The 18929-nt window shown below is 46.9% G+C and overlaps 3 protein-coding genes across 6 annotated transcripts in view; 1 reads left to right on the top strand and 2 right to left on the bottom strand.

The window, feature by feature from the left end:
* Positions 1-4564, bottom strand: part of VMP1 (vacuole membrane protein 1) — a 61727-nt gene extending 57163 nt beyond the window's left edge. The window contains exon 1 of the mRNA XM_058037557.1: positions 4490-4564. The gene's annotated coding sequence lies outside the window, so the exon portion shown is untranslated. The remainder of the gene's footprint in view (positions 1-4489) is intronic.
* Positions 4565-4588: 24 nt separating this feature from the next.
* Positions 4589-6112, top strand: PTRH2 (peptidyl-tRNA hydrolase 2). 3 transcript variants are annotated; one of them, XM_058037690.1, is made up of 3 exons: positions 4589-4632; positions 4821-4907; positions 5433-6112. In XM_058037690.1, the coding sequence occupies exon 3, from the start codon at positions 5454-5456 to the stop codon at positions 5976-5978; it is 525 nt and encodes a 174-aa protein (XP_057893673.1). In that variant the 5' UTR covers positions 4589-4632; positions 4821-4907; positions 5433-5453; the 3' UTR covers positions 5979-6112. The 3 variants fall into 3 exon arrangements, with proteins under 3 accessions (XP_057893673.1, XP_057893674.1, XP_057893675.1); XM_058037691.1 differs by having other exon boundaries at positions 4821-4929; XM_058037692.1 differs by having other exon boundaries at positions 4608-4632; positions 4821-4881.
* Positions 6113-7291: 1179 nt separating this feature from the next.
* Positions 7292-18929, bottom strand: part of CLTC (clathrin heavy chain) — a 30015-nt gene continuing 18377 nt past the window's right edge. The window contains exons 17-33 of one of the 2 annotated variants that reach the window (XM_058037341.1): positions 18443-18677; positions 18001-18123; positions 17762-17907; positions 17436-17619; positions 16864-17056; positions 16290-16447; positions 15951-16115; positions 15753-15860; positions 15476-15643; positions 15165-15314; positions 14938-15069; positions 14674-14784; positions 13907-14077; positions 13565-13786; positions 12483-12503; positions 9589-9664; positions 7292-8731 (exon numbers count right to left, since the gene is read on the bottom strand). In XM_058037341.1, the coding sequence (XP_057893324.1) occupies positions 8607-8731; positions 9589-9664; positions 12483-12503; positions 13565-13786; positions 13907-14077; positions 14674-14784; positions 14938-15069; positions 15165-15314; positions 15476-15643; positions 15753-15860; positions 15951-16115; positions 16290-16447; positions 16864-17056; positions 17436-17619; positions 17762-17907; positions 18001-18123; positions 18443-18677 (2488 nt within the window). In that variant the 3' untranslated portion in view covers positions 7292-8606. The remainder of the gene's footprint in view (positions 8732-9588; positions 9665-12482; positions 12504-13564; positions 13787-13906; positions 14078-14673; positions 14785-14937; positions 15070-15164; positions 15315-15475; positions 15644-15752; positions 15861-15950; positions 16116-16289; positions 16448-16863; positions 17057-17435; positions 17620-17761; positions 17908-18000; positions 18124-18442; positions 18678-18929) is intronic. The other variant, XM_058037342.1, reaches the window with a different exon arrangement.

The raw sequence follows: 18929 nt of genomic DNA, 5'->3' as shown, positions 1-18929 counted from the left end.
TGTGCTGTTCCCAAGGCACGACAGCTTCTTCTCAGGAGCTCAAACGCCAGAGCCACTTTTGCCCTGGCTGCCTGGAAAGGCACTAATCCAGGATTAGCTTTGCATAACACCACCTCACACAAGTCAACGCTTGCACTGAGCAGATAAATAATCCCTTCCACATTTCTGCAGGACAAATACTTGTCAAAAAGGTCTTAAAGTTCAACCATTCTGCAGGAAAGCTCTAAAAATTCCTATTTAAAAGCACAGCTGACTTGGAGATGGGGTGTCTACCACATGGCAGGGCTGAAAGGCTGCAAACCCTTCCTGGCTCCAGAAAAGAACCTCCCTGGTTCACCTCAGTCTGATTATACTCAAAGCATCTTAGCAAAGGGCCTGGAGGCTGCACATCCCCTCAGCTCAGCACCCTTGATCTGCTGATGCCCATCAGAACCCCTGGTCCTGCACTGATTCCTGCCCACAGGGATGGGCTGGAGTGGGAGGTGACCCAAAATGGAGTTATCCTTCATTAACTCACCCCATGTTCTCAAATCTACACCCAACCCGTGAGAGCTCACCACGGGAAACTCAATTCCATCTGCTGAACAGAACTTCACTTCTGACAGAAGCTGGGGAAGACACAGAGCCCATCTCTAAAAATAAATTTGCCTACAGCATGGAGCATTTAGCAGCAAACATAAAAATAAACTATTTAAAAGAGCGAGGAAAACAACTGGGGCCAGTTTTTGTATCAGGGTGCCTGAGATCATTTGTTAGAGCTGTGCTCACACAGGAGCTGCTCTGTGGGGCTGAACAAAGAGCTGACAATGCCCCATTGAGCTTTAGTGCAACCCAAAACGTGAAGTATAAAAAGACAATTATTGCTAGTCAAAAATGCAAATTGCTCAACAAAAAGGGTTTATGGTGACTGTGACTGGCACTTCACAGCAGAAGTGAGACAAAGCAAAACAAGCAATCAGAGCAGGAGGGCACAACAAAACCGGGCACTGCACTATCTGCCCTCTGTAATCATGGAAAAGGACAAAAGTCTCTTCTCTGGAGCTCTGGGGGGCTGTGGAAGCACCAAGTGCTGCACTCATGCAAAAGGAACCAGTTTTGGACAAACTGGGGTGGCTGCACTCTCACCCAGAGGAGCAGGATGTGGGCTCATGTTCTGTTCTGAGCATTTCTGGAGGACTCCTTTCCAGGGTGCTGGAACAACAAGGAAGTGTTTTCATGGTCTCAGTCATTGTTTGAACCACTCATCCTTACCACTCCTTACTGAAAGAGCCCTGACTCTCAGCTCCACCAGCTCCTGCTCACACAGCTCCCACAACCAGAGTTAAAACTTGAAAAATTTTGTTCCCCCCATCCACCTCAGTAACACATCATCTCCAGTCAGTCCTTGCATTTAAAGCCAAATGTTCCAAACCTGCTGCTTCCTTCTCAACTTTTTTGATATTCCTTCTTTTTCCACACCCCAGTTACAACAAGGGGAAAAAAGGATTAAAATCCAGCCTTTCCAGGTGGGTAAAGAATTGCACATCTGTGAGAGGAGTTTTTCTTCAGTCACCAAATGCTCTACAGAGAGACTAAGTTAACAATTCCCTGGCAAAGAAACTTGGAGAGCACTTTTCCCTCGAAAAGCAAAGCTTGCCTGGCACAGGAGCAGGTTCAGGGATCAGTTTGGAAGTGAAACATCCCCTGCCCCTTCCAGCTGTTCCCTCTCCAGCACTTGCCCAGGATGTGGGGGCAGTGGAGGAGCCAAGCAGGTCCTCAGCTCTGCAGCCCAGAGCCTCCTCCTGCAAAGCTGCTGCCCCTCCAGAGCGAGAGAGCCCCGTGTGGGTGGCACTGGGGTGGCACTGGGGTGGCACTGCCCCTCACCTGCGGGTTAATGACTTTCCTAAAGATGACAGAAAATATTAAATGTAACTGCGCGATTTTTCCCCCCCCCCCAGTCCCTCAGCACTCCTGGGAAGTGTTCAATTAAAATAAATGAGGCCACATCTGAAAGATGCTCCAAATCTCTGCACATTTAGCCCATAATGGGTTATTTTGATAGGAGTGCATTTATTCCCATGCTAAAAATGTTTTCCTAACTAAAATAGTTTAATTCCTCAAAGGAGAAGTAATGCAGTTAAAGACCACAGGTTTCCATTTTGTGGGTTATGCCTCTGTACACCAGACCTATTTTCCAATTCCCACCCAAATAAATCAGCTTAGAATTTAGAGTTAAAATTCCAATTTTTTTTTTTATGGGACTTTGAGATACCTTTTAGGAAAAACTGTTGTAACATGAGCTTCAGGGACACCATACAATTTTCTTTTCAGTTAACAGAAAGTTCTGTCCCTGCCATTGAAGCCACATACATTAACTTGATCTTTTTGGTGTATTTTTTTTTTCTGGTGAAACATGAATTTTAATTACATCCAGCAGTAGAATCAGGTGCTATAATAAAGGAGTAGAGACAAATAGATGAAAAGGTGAGAGCCAGGATAAGAGGACATGCAGAGGAGGCACAGCACAGATGAAAGGGGATGAACACAAGGACCTGACAAAGCCCAGCGAGGCTGAAAGCAGCTCCTGAGATAACAAATTCTGCTTTTCACTGGAACACTCTCTAATGCAGCCAATTCAGATTTCACACTTGGCCATCCAGTGAGGACACACTGCCCAGACAGAGGCCAATTCTGAGCCCTGGGAGACAGAAAAATATTCTTTTAATAAGCTTGAAATGCCCTGAACAACTCACTAATAACATCCCTCTGGTCCAAGCAGCACCAAAAGCAGCAAGGCTCAGTGGTTTTGGTGCTGTCCCATGGCTGTGTTTGAAGCTGGTACAAAAAGCTCAGCGTTGCAACAGCCTCAAGGTTGTGCCCTTTGTCCTCAGGGAACAGCAAAGTTCACCCAGCTCAGGAAGAAAAGTTAAAGTTCCAACCTGCAGATAACTCTGTCTCCCATCACAGTACACCAGTAATTACAGGTTTGGGGGTTTTTTTGTTTGTTTTAAGCACACAGGTTTTTAAGGAATAAGAAATGTCCAAGCATGCACTAATGGCACAGATCACCCTGAGGAGAGCAGCTCATGAGGTGCACTCAGAGGCAGTTATGACATTCAGAAGGAATTCCAAGACAACAACTTAGAAAAGAAGGTTTAAGGCAGAAAGAGTGCAGTTGTTGCAGCCTACTCACCTTCCTCATTGCTGCCACCCACTTGAAAGCTGCTGAGCCTCCTCCTACCCTTCCTCACAGCAATTACAAACACCGGTGACTTCAGCAGCTCAGCAGGACACGAAACAAATCTCAGACTAACAAAGAGAGCTCACCTCCCATTGCACAAGTGGAAAGTGGCTTTTAGAACCCTCATGTGAAAACAGGGGATGAAGCCATTGTTACAACTGTCACTTATCCCATAAGGAATAAAGGAAAGTCTATTCCACACTGCAGAAATGATGGAGTGGAAGAAGGAGGACTGACATAACAAAGATTATTTCAATAGCAAAATCAATGCATTAAGAAAAGCTGATGTATGCTATCATAAGGTGTTAGGAATCCCCCAACAAACTGAGGTGAAACAACCTCTAAAAGAGCAGAATTCCTAACAGCAAAACAGCACCAAAATCCACTGCCCAAACACAACACACGTGGTCCAAGGCATGAAAGAATATCACCACATTTTTCTCCACCTCAACCCACATTGTCACCATTAACTAAACCAGGATACCCACTTGTTGGTAAGCACAGAGCAGAGAAAACAAGGGCAGGAGAAAACCCTGAAGAAATGTCGTAGGCGCAGTTGGAAAGGGATAACCTGGATTCACAGCACTTCACAGATAAACAGCTGCCATCAAACATCACCCCTTCTCTCAGGTCACCTTCATGACCTGCCAGGCAAAACCGGAATAAAACGGGAATCTTGCTGCTTTATTATCTGCTGTAAACACCACACGACACTGGCTAGGGAAATAAAAACCAGACGAGGTGTTTAACCCCAGCCAGCAGAAATGCTCCCATGGATTTGGGCCTCACATCCACGAGCCCCAGGCAGCCCACAGGGACGGCGGGATCACCCAGCCGGGATCTCACAGCACATTTCCAGTGGAAAAGCACACAAAAGCCATCGCTGTCTGCCTCTCCGCAGGGAGCAGGACACATTTCTCCCTGTGTCATCAGGCACCGTCCCTTGGGCCGGAGCAGGGCGAGTCTCTCCCACCTTCCCGGGGCTCTGGAGGAGCACAGCCGCTCTCCAGCGCGGTGAGGGGGCAGCGGCTCATTTCTCACCCTCAAGGCCGGCAGCAGCAGCCTGCCCTCCCGCCCTGCTCCTCCACAGCATTCCCGGCTCCCTCACGGCTTCCTCGGCTCGCACAGCACCGGAGCCGCCCGGCCCGGGGGGTCCCCTCAGAGCCGGAGGGGCTGTGAGGGGAGCGGGCGGCGATGGGCAGCGCTGAGGGGCCCCGCTGAGGAGACCCCCGCCCGCCGGGACAGCCCCAGGCCCGGCCCCGCACTCACCACGCTCCGGCGGCTCCGCTCGGCCCGGCACAACGCGGAACTGGGCCCGGCACAACACGCCCCGTCCCGCCCCGGGCTCCGTCACTTCCCGAGCGCCGCGGCCCCGTCACCTCCGGGCGGGCGCGGCGGAGCGGCAGCGGCAGGTGAGCGCTGAGGGGATGCTCCCCCATGGCCCCCTCGGTTTCCCCCTCAGGGCCGCGGGGTCCCGCACGGTGCTGTCCCCGCTCGGGCCTGGCGGGGCTGAGGAGATGGAGGCGGCCCCGCTCTTCAGCTGAATTTGGGTATTGATTTAAAATCTCCGGCATTTCACAGTTTCTCTCCCCGTTTTTAGGTGTAATGAGGAAAGGCTGAGAGAATTGGGAGGGTTCAACCTGAAGAAGAGAAGCTCTGAGGTGACCTAACTGCGGCCTTCCAGCAGGTGAAGGGAATTTACAGGAGAGGTGGGGCAAGGTTAATTACAGAGGCCTGGGGTGTTGAACAAGGGGGAATGGTTCACACTGAAAGACGGGAGGGTTAATTGGATATTAGGATATTGGTTAATTGGTCTCACCACCTGTGAGGGTGGTGAGACCCTGCACGAGAGCAGCTGTGGCTGCCCCATCCCTGGAAGTGTCCAGGGCCAGGCTGGGCAGAGCTTGGAGAAATCTCAGATAGTGTCCCTGGCCATGGCAGAAGTTGGAGCAGATGAGCTTTAAGGCCCTTTCCAACACAAACCATTCTATGATTCTATGATAATTTCCCGTTTTATCTTAGCTCTGAGTCAAAGCCCATCAGCAGTGAGGTGTTTGCAGTCAGAAAGCTGTGTCTGGGGAGCTGTTCCTTTGTGTTTCTAACAAATGTTCTTTGTCTTCAAATAACCAAATGAAAACCAGGTGAGAGCACAGAAAATGCTCTCAGAAGCTGAGAAACGCTCAAGTAAATTTGTCTTTTCCCCCCCTTCCAGAGGCAGTCTCCAAAACCCACCATGATTTCTCTCTTTGAGCCCGAGTTTGTGAATGTCATCATCGGAGTGGTGTGCGGTGTGTGCCTGGGCTGGGGCATGCGGGGGCGGCTCCGCAGGAAGCCTGGAGGAGCTGGGGCAGTGCCAGACCCTTCCAGCAGCCTGGGGGGCGAGCCTGACATCATGGGGGAGACAGGGGAGCTCAAGCTGGTGCTGATCGTCCGCAACGACCTGAAGATGGGCAAGGGCAAAGTGGCAGCACAGTGCTCCCACGCTGCTGTCTCTGCCTACAAGCAGGTTCACAAGAGGAATCCCGAGCTCCTGAAGCAGTGGGAATATTGTGGGCAGCCCAAAGTGGTGCTCAAGGCTCCTGATGAAGAGACTCTGGTGCAGCTGCTGGCTGAGGCCAAGCGCCTGGGGCTGACTGTGAGCTTGATACAGGATGCTGGGCGCACTCAGATAGCTCCAGGCTCCAGGACAGTCCTTGGGATAGGACCAGGACCAGCTGATGTCATAGATAAAGTGTCTGGTCACCTGAAACTCTTCTAAACTGGTACCAAAAACACCTGGATGTGTTCATGTATGTCGGTGCTGAAGGGATGAAAATCAAAGTTGGGGTTTTTTGCCATCTCTTTCCTCAGTGTTAATAAAATAAGCAAGTTTTGTAAGATTTAATTTGTAAATCATGAGTTTCTCTAGCTTTTGTTCCAGAAGTGGGAAAGAATATTCTAGGCTCAGGGCAGTTGAGGGAAGCAGAGCTGGCACAAGAAGGAACCCAGTAAATTTACAATTTGTGCAATTGATTGAGGATTTTGCACATTGCTTGATGACTTTTAAGTTTCCTCTTTCTGCCTGTTTTCTGTGAATACCTTCTTTAATTCAGAAAGCCTCAGCTGCTGAAGCAGTTAAGGACTGGAGCTGGGGGTAACTGTAGCCAACTTCCTGCCCAACAACTGCTGCAACAACTGTAACTGGTACCAGACTGACCAGTTCAACTGGATTTGCAGCCCAGACCAGTAAACAGCTGTGGGGAGCAGCTGTAAGCTGAGCTTCCCTCTGGAGGGGTCTGTGTAGCTCCTACACGTGCAAAAATGTGCAGTGAAGCCAAGGTGTGGGGAGTTACCCTCCATTAAACAACTGGGCACTCAGGGACAGGCTTAAATCCTGGTTTCATTGAGATTAACAGGCACTCCTGTGTTTAAGGAAGCACCTTGTTATAGGTATTACTGCACAGTTCAGAGCACCTTGGGGGTTCCAGTAAATTCTGCCTGAAATTTGTGAGAGTTCTGCTGTTAAGCACCTTTGCCAACCTCTCAGCGACGTGTTCCAGCTGAGTGTTGTGCACCAGGAAGGAGAAGGAACAGGATTGATCTCCATCTCCACAGAGCCAGAGGGAATGGCAGAGGGGCTGAAATGCCAATAAACACAGAGGATGGAAATGTTCTTATACTGCACCCCTTACTCAGAGGCAGAATCCTTTTCAGGGACTCACTGCAGGCTTTGCTCCACCTCTGACCTCCATGCTGACCATGGAGAGCCTGGGGCAGGTGAGCCCTGCCAGCCCCAGTCCATGGAAGTGCTGCAGTGCCCAGGATCACAGCACACAGCTCTGGAGCTCACGGGAGGAACACGGAGTGGCATCTGCATCCTGATGCCCAGAGTGGCTCCTGGATAAGGAACAGGGAGTGGGATCTGGATCCTGATGCCCAGAGTGGCTCCTGGTTAAGGAACAGGGAGGGGGATCTGCATCCTGATGCCCAGAGTGGCTCCTGGATAAGGAACAGGACCTCCTAGAGCTCCTGTTGGAAATGTGGCCAGTGCTGTCAGACTCATCACACTCAAATATGACAGTATTCATAAAGAAACATTTAAGTCAATTTTATTTGAAGCTAAATATGTTTAAGGCAATTTACATACCTAGAACATGATCTCAATTGAACTGGCACGCCCTACTACAATCCTAATGTATCATCTGGTCGAATATGCTAGAGTTGACCACAGTGCAGCCAACTGGTGAAAAGTGCTATTTTCTTCTCTCTGCCATAATCTCTCTCTAGAAAAAGCATTACATATTTTCCTGCATTGCCCCCTCAGTGCAAGACCCCACCACTGGTCCCCATTGCTGCTCTGCTGCTGGCCCCTCTGACCCCTGGCTGCACACACCTGCATTGCCCCCCACTACCAGCACTGGAATACTTGGGTTGAGTCCAAAGGTCCTTTTTTTGAAGACAGTAAAGTGAAGCTACCACTATGCAGCATGTCCACAGTCCAGTAATTTATTTTTAAATTGCGTAATTTCAAATTGCACAAACAAAACTGAACAGCAATATGCTTGAATTCTCTCTTCTGTACACTCAAAACAGTGATCTAAAACACCACAATATCCAACATACACAAACCTCAGGGCAGGGTTAGTAAATACACAGATTGGAATCATGGTGCTCTGTTCCTGAATGGAATGTCCCACAAAAGCACAGGATACAGCACAACATAAGGTCATCTGTTACATATGGAGTGAGCAAAAAGACACTAGCATTTTCTATATGCATAACTGGAAAAACCTGCATAGGTTAAGGGAAAAAAAAAAAACCAAAAAAAACAAAACCCAAAATTTTTACTCATTTTAAGTCAGGCAAGGTTGTCTGTACGCATTTTAAATTCTTTTAGAGCTATGCAATCCAACCCAGGGAGGATATGCTGATTAGTGTTGTCTCTTGTCAGCAGTCTTGCAAGGTCAAATACAATTATCTTGGCTTTAGCTTTCTCCAAATATACAGTGAGATTTAAATGCATTTAGAATAGACAGTACATACCGTAAGCTGCTCACATACAATGAAATTAAGATTCAATATTAGAGTGTAACACTATAGAGTGCAAATCAGAATCTTCACAATAGACTTAATGGTAATAAGCAGTCCTGCAAAAGCCCACTTTGAACAAAGTCGTTTAAACTATTCCCCTTCTGAAAGTAAAAGTCTAAATGGACATGGAATGTGAAAAAGATTTAACAGAAGTGATTCAAATCGTTCGCGCTAGAAAAAACAGTCCTTCATGAAATAAAGGTTACAAGAACACGAGGCAGAACTCTTTGCTTTTCCCTGTTATGAGTTAAAGCGGGGAGGGACGGTGGAGTTTCAGTAAGAAAAGTTGCTGCTCCAGGCTGCCTTGTGCTGCATCTCACATGCTGTAGCCGAAGCCGGGCTGCGGCTGCCCGTACGGAGGGGCCGTGTAGCCGTAGCCAAAAGGTGCCTGCGGAGGAACCGCCACGCTGGGTCCTGCTGTCAGCATCAGCTGGGGCTGGCCTGCAACACACAACGGGCATCTTACTCCTCCTCAACTCAGAAACCACCCTGCTAAATGCCTGGAAGTTTGCAGGAGGTTATTTTCTGTGTTTCACCCTGCTGACCTGGACTGGGCTTCTTCAGGGCCACAACCGGTAAAAACCACAGGGCACAACACATGGCTAAAAATACTACAGTGAAGAAACTCTTACTAGGATAACCCGGATATAAAGACAATACCCAATATAAAGTAGGTATAAATATGCTTTAGATATAAAGCATATTGCACAAGATGCAAATAACCCCTTGGTGGAAATCTGGAATGGCACAGCTCCTTCCTGTACACCTTCCTTAAGGAGTCTGGAGTAGCACAGATCCTGTACACTTCTCCTTAAGGAGTCTGGAATGGCACAGCTCCTGTACACCTTCCTTAAGGAGTCTGGAATGGCACAGCTCCTGCACAGCTCTCAAGGAGTCTGGAATGGCACAGCTCCTATACACCTTCCTTAAGGAGCCTGGAATGGCACAGCTCCTGTACACCTCTCCTTAAGGAGCCTGGAATGGCACAGCTCCTGTACACCTCTCCTTAAGGAGTCTGGAGTAGCACAGATCCTGTACACCTTCCTTAAGGAGTCTGGAATGGCACAGCTCCTGTACACCTTCCTTAAGGAGCCAGGACAACCTTCAATCCTGCAGTCCACAGCTCACCTCAGCAGCCACAGCACTTATCTTGTATTTTGGAACACATTCCTTAAGACTTGATTTCACATGGAGAATGTTCCCATTTCCCAGGACTTTGTCAGGAACAAAACAAGATTAGGGAAGGCTTGTTTAAAAAGTGAAATATGTAATTGATAACACACAAACTAAAGCATTACCATAAACAATAGGTTGTGTTTCTGTAGCTTGCTCCTCTTCCTTTCTCAAAGACTCTGATGCATCCAGTTTATCCACCTGGAATTGAGACCAACAATTAAAGAAATCTCCTCTAAAACAGGTACTTATTGGTGGCAGAGAAGTGGAAAAGCCTTAGTGGTATGTCAACACCCATCAAGAAAAGGAGACCATTTACAAGTTAAGATCAATTCAAGTAGCAATGTTGGTACTGGTGCAGTCAAGATTGTCTGTTTCCTGAACAAAATCCCTCACTGAGGGATTTTCAACTACTTTGAAAGCTCACTCCAGGCTGAAGCTTTGTACAAAGGTTCTGGACTGGACTGGAGCTGGACAGTCTTTGGACTCAAGACTCAGATTTGAGCTCAGTCTCAATTGGAGACCTCTGGCCTTGGAGCAATTGCCAAGATAATGCCCAGACCTGGAGAGGTTTCCCTGGAGGTGACATTGAGGCAAAGTAATCAGGTTTGTATTTGGATAGAGCAGACTGCAATAGCATCCGACATGTCACTTGAGCCTCAAGATTTCACTTTCCAAACCCATTCACTCATGCAATTTAAGTTCAAATGCAGAGAATGCATGTGTATAAGACTTGCTTTTTCCACTCCAGAACTGTGTGGCAGTCAGCCTAAACCCACAGATACTCCAGTTCTTCCAGCTTCACACACAGTAACAGACAAGCCTGGCCAGCTTCACTGCTGCACTGCGAGTGCAATGGTGCTGTTTGCCCACCCCTACAGAAAGGCAAGAGAAGGAACTTCTGTAGTGAATTATTGCTCATTTCTAAGACAGATCCAAGGGAACTCAGCATTTCTATAGTCTAAGGCAGGCCCTGAAACTAAAACCACAAAATGAGGTATTGGTATTTTACCTGGGAGATAAGACTTAGAACAAAGTCAGAGGTAATCATGCCAATTGCTTTGAAAGACAATAATACAAGATTAATGTTTCATTTCATTTGTGTCCTTAATAAAGGAGTTTGAAGGTTTCCTGCACTTACACAGGGTCAGTGTTATTTACTCAGCTACAACATTGACAAGTGAGTTTTGAGCTGAACTGTGCTACATGAGCAAATATCTGCTGTGAGCTCCTCCTTTCAGCTGTGTGTTCCATAAACCTGTTCCTGTGTAACCTCAGGCTGAGGCACAACTCCAGGGAGTGGCAGAAGTCCTGAGCTGGAGTTCCCTCAGTGGCTGGGCTTCCATGGCCAGCCTGGTGGTGCCTCCCTCAGTATCTGGCCTGCAGCTGCCAAAGTGCACGGGATTGTATCCAATGCTCCGAGACTCATTTCCAGACACCGTGCTGGGAACTGCACTGCTTTTAACTCCAAACAGCAACACACTGAACACACAAGCACAAGTTTAGAGATGCAAATCCAAGGAGAATGTGCTACTAAGCAGAGGCATTTGGCTTACTCACACTTGGAAAGCCTCCAGCCCAGGACATTCAATGCATTTTGGAGCCAGTTTTGATGCCTCCCCTCAGAGCTGAACAAATACTGACAAGAACAAGCGCAAGTTTGAAACCAGCCCTCAGGATGGTTCTTACACCACTTGCTCGAGCATCACCAGCTTCAGGGCCCTACACCTGGAGCAAGATTGACTGAAAGGCTTTTCCACAGGGACTGCAATAAGCTGCAGAGGAAAAGTAACATGCATTCAATGTTATCGTGTTATGTGTGCATGAAAAAGAGGCAAAAGTACTGAAGCACGAGTGAGGTCTGAAGATGACTGCCATACAGGCTCCCCCCAGAAAACCACAGCAGCCCACAGCAATGCCTTGGAGCTTCAGGAGGAGTGGGATGTAATTGCAATGACTGCTACACATGCGTCGTTTATGCAAACACTGCAGTTCAATTACCTTTTTTCACACACACGCTCTCCTACTTTCCTTACTAGCTGCTGAAGGACCTTACACTACGTGTCTTAGGTTAGCCTTGAGTTCCAGTGGTGTCTTTACAACCAGCAGTTTTTGCATTTAGTCCATCTTCAAAGCTGTCTGTCAACTTTGCTTTGCCCTTTGCTGAACCACATTAATGGAAAACTCCTGCAAGGGCTGACCCCTGGGCTCAGGAGGATCACAGTGGCATTTGTAGGGAAGCAGATGGACACAAAACCTTGGATTGCCCTTCTGAAGGTCAAAGTTACATAGCAAAAGGCAAGCCCTGGAGTAGCCTCAGAAGAGCAATAAGCATTACCATTTTTATATGTTTTTTTAACGAGGTAGCAAAAGAGGTTTAGTGAAGCTGAAGAGCTTGGAAGGCAGTCTTTTTTTGGACAACTACTAGAAATTTACTGTAGGGAGGAGAACCACAGACTTGTAAGAGCTGAAGATTTAAGTTGCTACATGAACTAGAGCACTGTGTGGATTAGATCAGCACCATGAGAACTGACACCTGAGTGAGGAAGAGTCCCTCTGGAGCAGCCAGTATCTACTCTGCCTACGGTCAGCACGCATTAGTCATGGTCCAGAGATCAGGAACTGGATCACAGCCCTTCAACTAGCAAATGCCAGACTGATTTAGGGATTCACAGACTTATTTCTTATTGTAGGAGGTTGTTCCAGTCAGATTGGCTGTCAAATAATAGCATTTGTAAGTATTTGTGTGTTGTTTCAATTGCAGGCTGACTGTGATCCAACTGATCACCTGTATGCCCTTCCTGAGGATCTAGTAGCTTATTAGTAGCAAATGAATCTACTTTTCTCCTACAGCACTAGCTAGTGAGAGTTAAACAATTTGCAAATGCTTTAGTGATATTTTGTTTGGGGAAAAAGCAGTAGCAGCAGTGTAGTAAACATAGGAAAGAAAAAAACTCATGCAGAATCCTTAGACTTAGTCCTCCAGACTTAAAGATGGAAAACAAGAATCAACTTTCACCTTTTCCTTTATTGCATCAACCTGCAAAGGAATTCAGAAGGTGCAGCTTAGAAAAATCAAATTCCATATTTAGCATATAAAAAGGTAGAAACAAAAGCGTCAGGGAAGAAATAATCAAGGTACAGGCGAGTAAAAACAAAAGTACACCAGAAGTATCTGCTTTAGAAAGGCAGCTCTGCTTCTTGCTGGCTCTTACTTCATTAGCTACACCAAAGCTACATCCTAATCCTTTATCAGATCAGGAAATGTTTATCTTTAAGAATCTACTACTCCCACCAAAGGCATGGTGTTAGCTTGGTGCAGGCATCTCTGACAAACAGTTGCATTGCTCAGCCCACCTCCCCCAAAACAGCATTTCAGGCTGGCTACAGAACTACAGCTAGTTCTGCCTTTGGAAAGAACAGCCAGGCAAATTTCTGGACAAACAGGCACTTTAGTCTTCACTGACTGCATGAAAGTAAAAGCTGAACTCAAGCTTGGAAAGGTCTTAATCATTAAGCAATTTACACCATTTCACTGGAAGATACTCCAAAAGCTTCATCTGGGAACATCTTGCTAGTGACAGCTGGATTGAACTCAAGTCTGTTCAAGTCTGTCAGAGCATTACCAAGTAGTTCCCCCATCCTGAGTCACTTCAAGTAAGAGTTGAATCATAATTAGTGCCATTACGTGTCAGAGCCACATTTTAGAGTTAAATGCATAGCAGAACAAGTTATCTCTAGGTCTAGCTATAAAGCTGTTTTAGTAACAGTCTAGTATTTAGTTAAAGCTTGATCCCAGCTGGGATTCCTGACTGACACAGCACAGGAAATGCCTGGAGCCTGGACCTACTTTAGACACTGCCCAGGGTCAGGCAAATACTACTGATGTAGGTTCTGTCATTGGCAGAGGGTGAAGCCTGCAAGTGTTTCAGCCTCTTAGAGGGCGAAGTCTCTCCCCAGATGGACTGAAAAGTAAGTGTGGACATGGACAGACAGACATTGGACAAAGCCCAAACCAATGTTAGTAGCAAGCAGAGAGTCTCAAGGCATTCACCACAGTGACTAACAAGCTCTGGGTGTTGGAGGGGCACCTGCTCTTACCTTGGTCAAGTATTCCTTCATGACCTGGATAAAGTATGGCATGGCAAAGTCCATAATGTTGTGCCTCCACGCTGTTTCCAAGACAACATCCGGCCTTAGGAGATCGTAGCAGGTGAAGAGACAAGCACCAAAGCATTCCCTCTTGTTCTCCTGCAGGAACCACTGCAGCAGCTCCTCTGCCAGCTCAGTATCTTTGGATTCTGAAGCGTACTGCATGGCATCCTGCAAAGGACAGAGCCTCAGCCTCAGGGGACACAGCAACCCACAAGGGGCTGTTAACCAAGAGCCAAAAGCCAGAACCAACAAGGCAGAGCTGTGGAGCTGCCCTGGGTGCTGCCTCACCTTGTAGAGCCTGTCCTTCTTGCAGAGCTCCACGCTCTGTTTCCAGCGGTTGTTGCCTTTGAAGAGATAGGCGGCGATCCTCCGGAACTCTATTAGCTCGTGCTTCTCCAAACGTTGGGCAAGAGAAATGTTGTCAAAGTTGTCATAAGCATCTATAGAAGTCCTAAGAGCCTGAGTGAAGCAGAAAAAAAAAAAAAAGTCACACCTCAGATGTACAACTGCACCCACAAAATGCAAATATTTTCCACTAGTTCTCTATTCCTGCTTGTAGGAAGATAAAGTAGCCCAGCCAGACCTGCAGAGATCTGCTATTCTGTTTGAGAAGCTGCTGTTTGACACACATGGAGTTTAGATCTTTCAGTCAGTATTTTTCAGAAGGTTAATAAGAGTCTCTGAAAACCAGGCAGCTGTTCTCTGAAAACAGTAAAACAGCCAGACATCACAACTGTTTGCTTCTTCTTTTGGTGGCACCCAGTGTTTGTTTGCGTTAAATAAAAGCTGTTGCACTTATAACATAGCCACTCTATCCCCAATAGGAATGACACAAAATGCTCTCAGGAAGCCACTAATACTTTTCCACTTATTCCATGGTTCCTCACCACTAATTCACTTTAAAGCTGAAGAACATACACTTAAGGAATTAAAGTTAACAGCAAGCAGGTAAAAAATACTGAAAATGAGAAAGAAAACTCTGTGTTTCTACACATGAAACAAAAGCTGAGAATACGAAGTAAATCCAGAATGAAGTGCTTCAAGACAAGACATACCTGGTAATCTTCTTCAATAATGAAGAGGTTGTTGAGGGACTCATTGACTGATTTGTTGTTGTGATTTTGAACAGAGCGCAGGTAAGGCTTAACCAGGGGCAGCTGTTTAACCTTCAAGGAATCAGAGAGACATTTAAGTCAGTTTTTGTGGAAGTCTCTTAGCATTTTCCCTGGCAGGTAGGGGGGTAGCTAAGCATTTTTAAATGCTACTACAGCTCAATGCTTTCCCAGCTTTTGTTTTTATCTGGATAGCAGGAAAATTACCTTTGTGAAGAACGTGACAGCACGAGTGTGGTCAAGCCGAGGGGACAACACCATCAGCAGATCATTGAGCAGCAGAGGCTTAAATTCCAAATAGAACTGAACTGCCTTGTAGTACAGCTCCACATTGGCCACCTACAGAGGGGTAAAGATGCATGTTCAGAGCAGGAGTTTGATTGTGGGGAAATCCAAAAGAAAAACAAACATAACTTTCACCAGGAAAGCAATACCTTAGTGATGATATCTTTGAACTGGCCTTCTTTCCAAGCATCTGTTGGGTGATTCATCATTGTGATTATGGCATTATCATATTCTTCATACTTATCATACAGGAACACCAGTTCAGCCCAGAGGTGGGCTTGTTCTGCAGCTCTCAGAACCTAAGCAAAAGGCAGAATTAGCAATATTTGTTAACTGGAATTTCCAGCAGTGCTCAGGTTTTAGTGCCATTAATAACCCCAGGAGTTGCTTGTGCAAAAGCTGGGTACAGACAGCCCAAAGAGGTGCGTTTTCAGTTAAATTTAAAGCCTCAGATATTCACCTTGGGAATGTTAACTCTGGACCAGAACAGCTCCAAGTGCTCCCTCATCTTCTGTGGCTTGAACTTGGAGTAGAGAATTGCCAACTCTGTGAACATCCCCATGTGTGCTCGCTCCAGTCCAAGTGCTGCTTCCAACATAGTGATCAGCTCCTCAAAGTACCCACGATCCTTAGAGACACACACAGAGACATTTCACATCAGAAACAATCCAGAATCCCAGATTTTGACAGGGCTGCCATGACAGAACTGACTGTACAACAGGAGTCAGCCTAATTACCTGGTAATAGTTGATTAGCTCTTCCAGCTCATCTGCATGCACTACAATGTGGAGCCCACACAGCTGAGCCAGGCGGAATTCTTTTCCATCCACACAAGCGAAGCAGACCTGGAATTGAGAGTTGTGTTACTGCTTGGAACCAAGGCTCCTGAGCAGGCCCCAGCTTTGAGGCCCTGAGCTCAGGGGCAGGGAATTCACCTCTTTCCACGTGCGGGTGCTGTTGGCTTTGCGAGCGCCGTCCACGGCTGCCTGGTACTCGCCCAGGTGCACCAAGGTCGAGGCCAAGCGGCCGAAGTTGGACACGTTGTTGTACAGGAGCTTGGCAGCTTCATACATCTTCTCATCATAGCAGCGATCACCAACCTGGGGCAGAGCACAGCCAGGTTATTCCAGCACCTTTTCAGCCAGTGGTTTACATTCAATGTGAGGCATTCAAGTCCTTGTCAAAATGGATTTAAAGATCTATGTGCATATCCAAAGAGAGAGAATTCCCAACACCCCTCTGTGAGTCAGGAAAACAAAGTCAGCCCCACTCACCTGCTGGATATGTGCATTGTTGGGGCCATTGATGAACTCCTCTAGCTCTGCCAGGCGGTTTGTTTTAGCCAGAGCAAAGATTAATTCTGTTTCCACATACGACTCCCGGGCCTTCTTGCGTGCCATCTGCAGATACTTCACCAGTTCTTCCCAGTTTCCTATGGAAAGGAGTTCAGAATGTTTATTTCACACCACTGGGGACACCTGTGCTTAACTTAAACAATCTGAGCCTAATTTTGACATATTTCTACAGCCCCAACAATCAACAACCTTCACACTGCCAATTACGCATTAATCAAATAATCTCAAAATGGGCCTAACTAAAATCTTATTTAACTTCATATAAAGACTCTGAAAGAAGTCTCCAGCTAGCTAAAGAAAGAAATTACAGGCTACTGATTATCTGCAGATGGAATACACTACCTTTTCCCACTCTTATTTAGAGCAGTCCTTGAAGGGCCAGATTCCTCTACTTGCACCAAGATACAGGTCTGGCAGAACTGCAGTTTGAGCAGACCAGGCAAAGGAGCTGAGCAACATCAACAGCCAAGATGCAAACAAAACTTAATCATACCACTGGCATTAGCAGCTTGAACAACTTCCATGTATGAGGAAGGATCATCTGCTTTGATGTAGGAGTCAATTGCTTCCTTCACCATCCCCTTCTGGAGCTGTGCTTTGGCCAGCTGGCTCCACACTGCAGGTTCATTGCAGCGCTCGGCGAACTCGTACGCACGGTCCAGGTTCCCAATGTGCTCTATCAACACCTGGGGAAAGGATAACCACCATCAGCCACTCTCAGGAAGGCTAAGAGTGTCACTTTTACAACACACTAAGCTGGAGTTTATCTAAGTTCCTCAATGGATCCACAGCTTGTAAAAGAGAGGGACTAACTCCACACAACCCACACAGCGTGAGTGATTTTAGGCTTACAAAGTTTCAATAAACAAATGTTGTTTAGGTTTGAGGACACTTGGACCTTTAAGTGCAAAGGTTAAAACTCACCTATTTTCACAGAAACAGTGTCTGCTTTGTAAGACAAGACACTGAGCAGCTTTGGGCACTTTGCTAACTGGTGTTAAGCACCAGCAAAGTCCTTGTGAGGGGATGCACAGGGAGTTTGTACAAGCTGAGAATTGAAGATACCTGTACAGCTGATGTGTTGACATCAAACTTCCTGAAGATAGCAAATGCCTCCTCAAACAGCTCGTTGCTGATAGCAATATTGGCTATATCAGGGGCATCGTAGTTATCCAGGCGGTTGATGTACTCCATGACACGGGTGCGGTCAGCCTTGATAGCTGTAAGGATGAGAAGGTTCTGCAGGTTCCTGAGGAGGGAAAAAACCAGTACTTAGCAAATAATGATCAAGAAATTCACCCTCCCCTCTGGAGAAGGTATTAGTTCATTTGCTGTTTCACATTACAGCAGTAACTCCAAGTTTCCTGTGGCTTAGCTTTCATTTCACACACCTGTGCTCACTGAACACTGAATTATCCAGAACGATTTTCTCCAGCAGTTCAATGAGCTCGTTGGGAAGATCTGCAGTCATGAAGGCCTTCACAGTGACAGAGACTTCCTCGGGGTCCTGGGTCTCTGACAGAGCAGTCTGGACAACCTGCAGGCAGAGCAAGGCATGCAGAAATGAGTGATGTCAGGTTCTGCAAATCCAGTTGGGACAGGCAAGGCTGTGAGTGTCCTGCAGCTGTACCTGGTCAATCAGGGGTCTCCTGTAGGGGTTGCTTTCCAGCAGCACACTGGCCCAGAGCTCGGGGTCCTTACGGCGAACTAAGTAGCGGGAGAGACTCTTGAACAGGGAGTTCTCATTGCACACCTGGAGAGAGGCACAGCTTGCTCAGAGGGAAGGCAAGGCTATGGAGCCTACAGAAAATTGTACTGTAACTCTGAACTGAGGGCAGACTGAAATCTCAGCCTTTGTTACTCCATTAACCTCCCATTTTAGGATGAGCAGGAGAGTTTCTCATTAAGCTGCAGAGGAAGGTTAAACAGCCACCCCCTCTTCTGTGTTACAAACATGCACTTCCCAGCTTAATACATTTTTAAAAAACCATACTTTTGTCCTAAATCTTTCAATGCAGCCCCTGACACTGATGTCAGCAGTCAATCAAGAGGCAGCAGCCTGGCATACATACATTGATCAGCTCCAGGTCACACTGTCCACGCTCGTAGGCCACGCAGGCCAGGTGAGGGTCCCTCTTCTCACAGTACTTGCCAACAACACGGCTGTCATAGTAGGGGTTCTCGCGCAGGAACCTCTCTGGGTTGTTGTTGCTGTCAATGTAGATCTTGGCCAGTGCATTGTGAGTGGCAGGCTCCTCACAGCCCTCGTGAATTCTTGCTTCCAGCCAGGGCAGAAGCAGCTTCAGCCTAGAAGAAGGTGATTTTCATGTTAGAGGTTGAGTAAGTAAATATCCAGTTGTATGATTTCTACACCCTGGAAGCCAGTCTTGGTGTAGGATAGTCAGAACTAAACCAGAGTTCCAGTGCTCTGTGTTAACCTACATTTTGATTCATTATTATAATGGTGTAACCTTCTGACACTATGAAGAAAACACACCAAAGTTATCTGGAGAGATCCCCACATCAGGCAAGAATTAGAGCTGGCTCTCACCAGTGGCA

Source organism: Melospiza georgiana, chromosome 19 (genome assembly GCF_028018845.1).
Source record: "Melospiza georgiana isolate bMelGeo1 chromosome 19, bMelGeo1.pri, whole genome shotgun sequence".
NCBI lineage: Eukaryota > Metazoa > Chordata > Aves > Passeriformes > Passerellidae > Melospiza > Melospiza georgiana.
This window is presented reverse-complemented; position numbering and strand designations above follow the sequence as displayed.

Coding starts and splice junctions, on each gene's coding strand:
- PTRH2 (XM_058037690.1), top strand. CDS start 5,454: ATGATTTCTCTCTTTGAGCCCGAGTTTGTGAATGTCATCATCGGAGTG.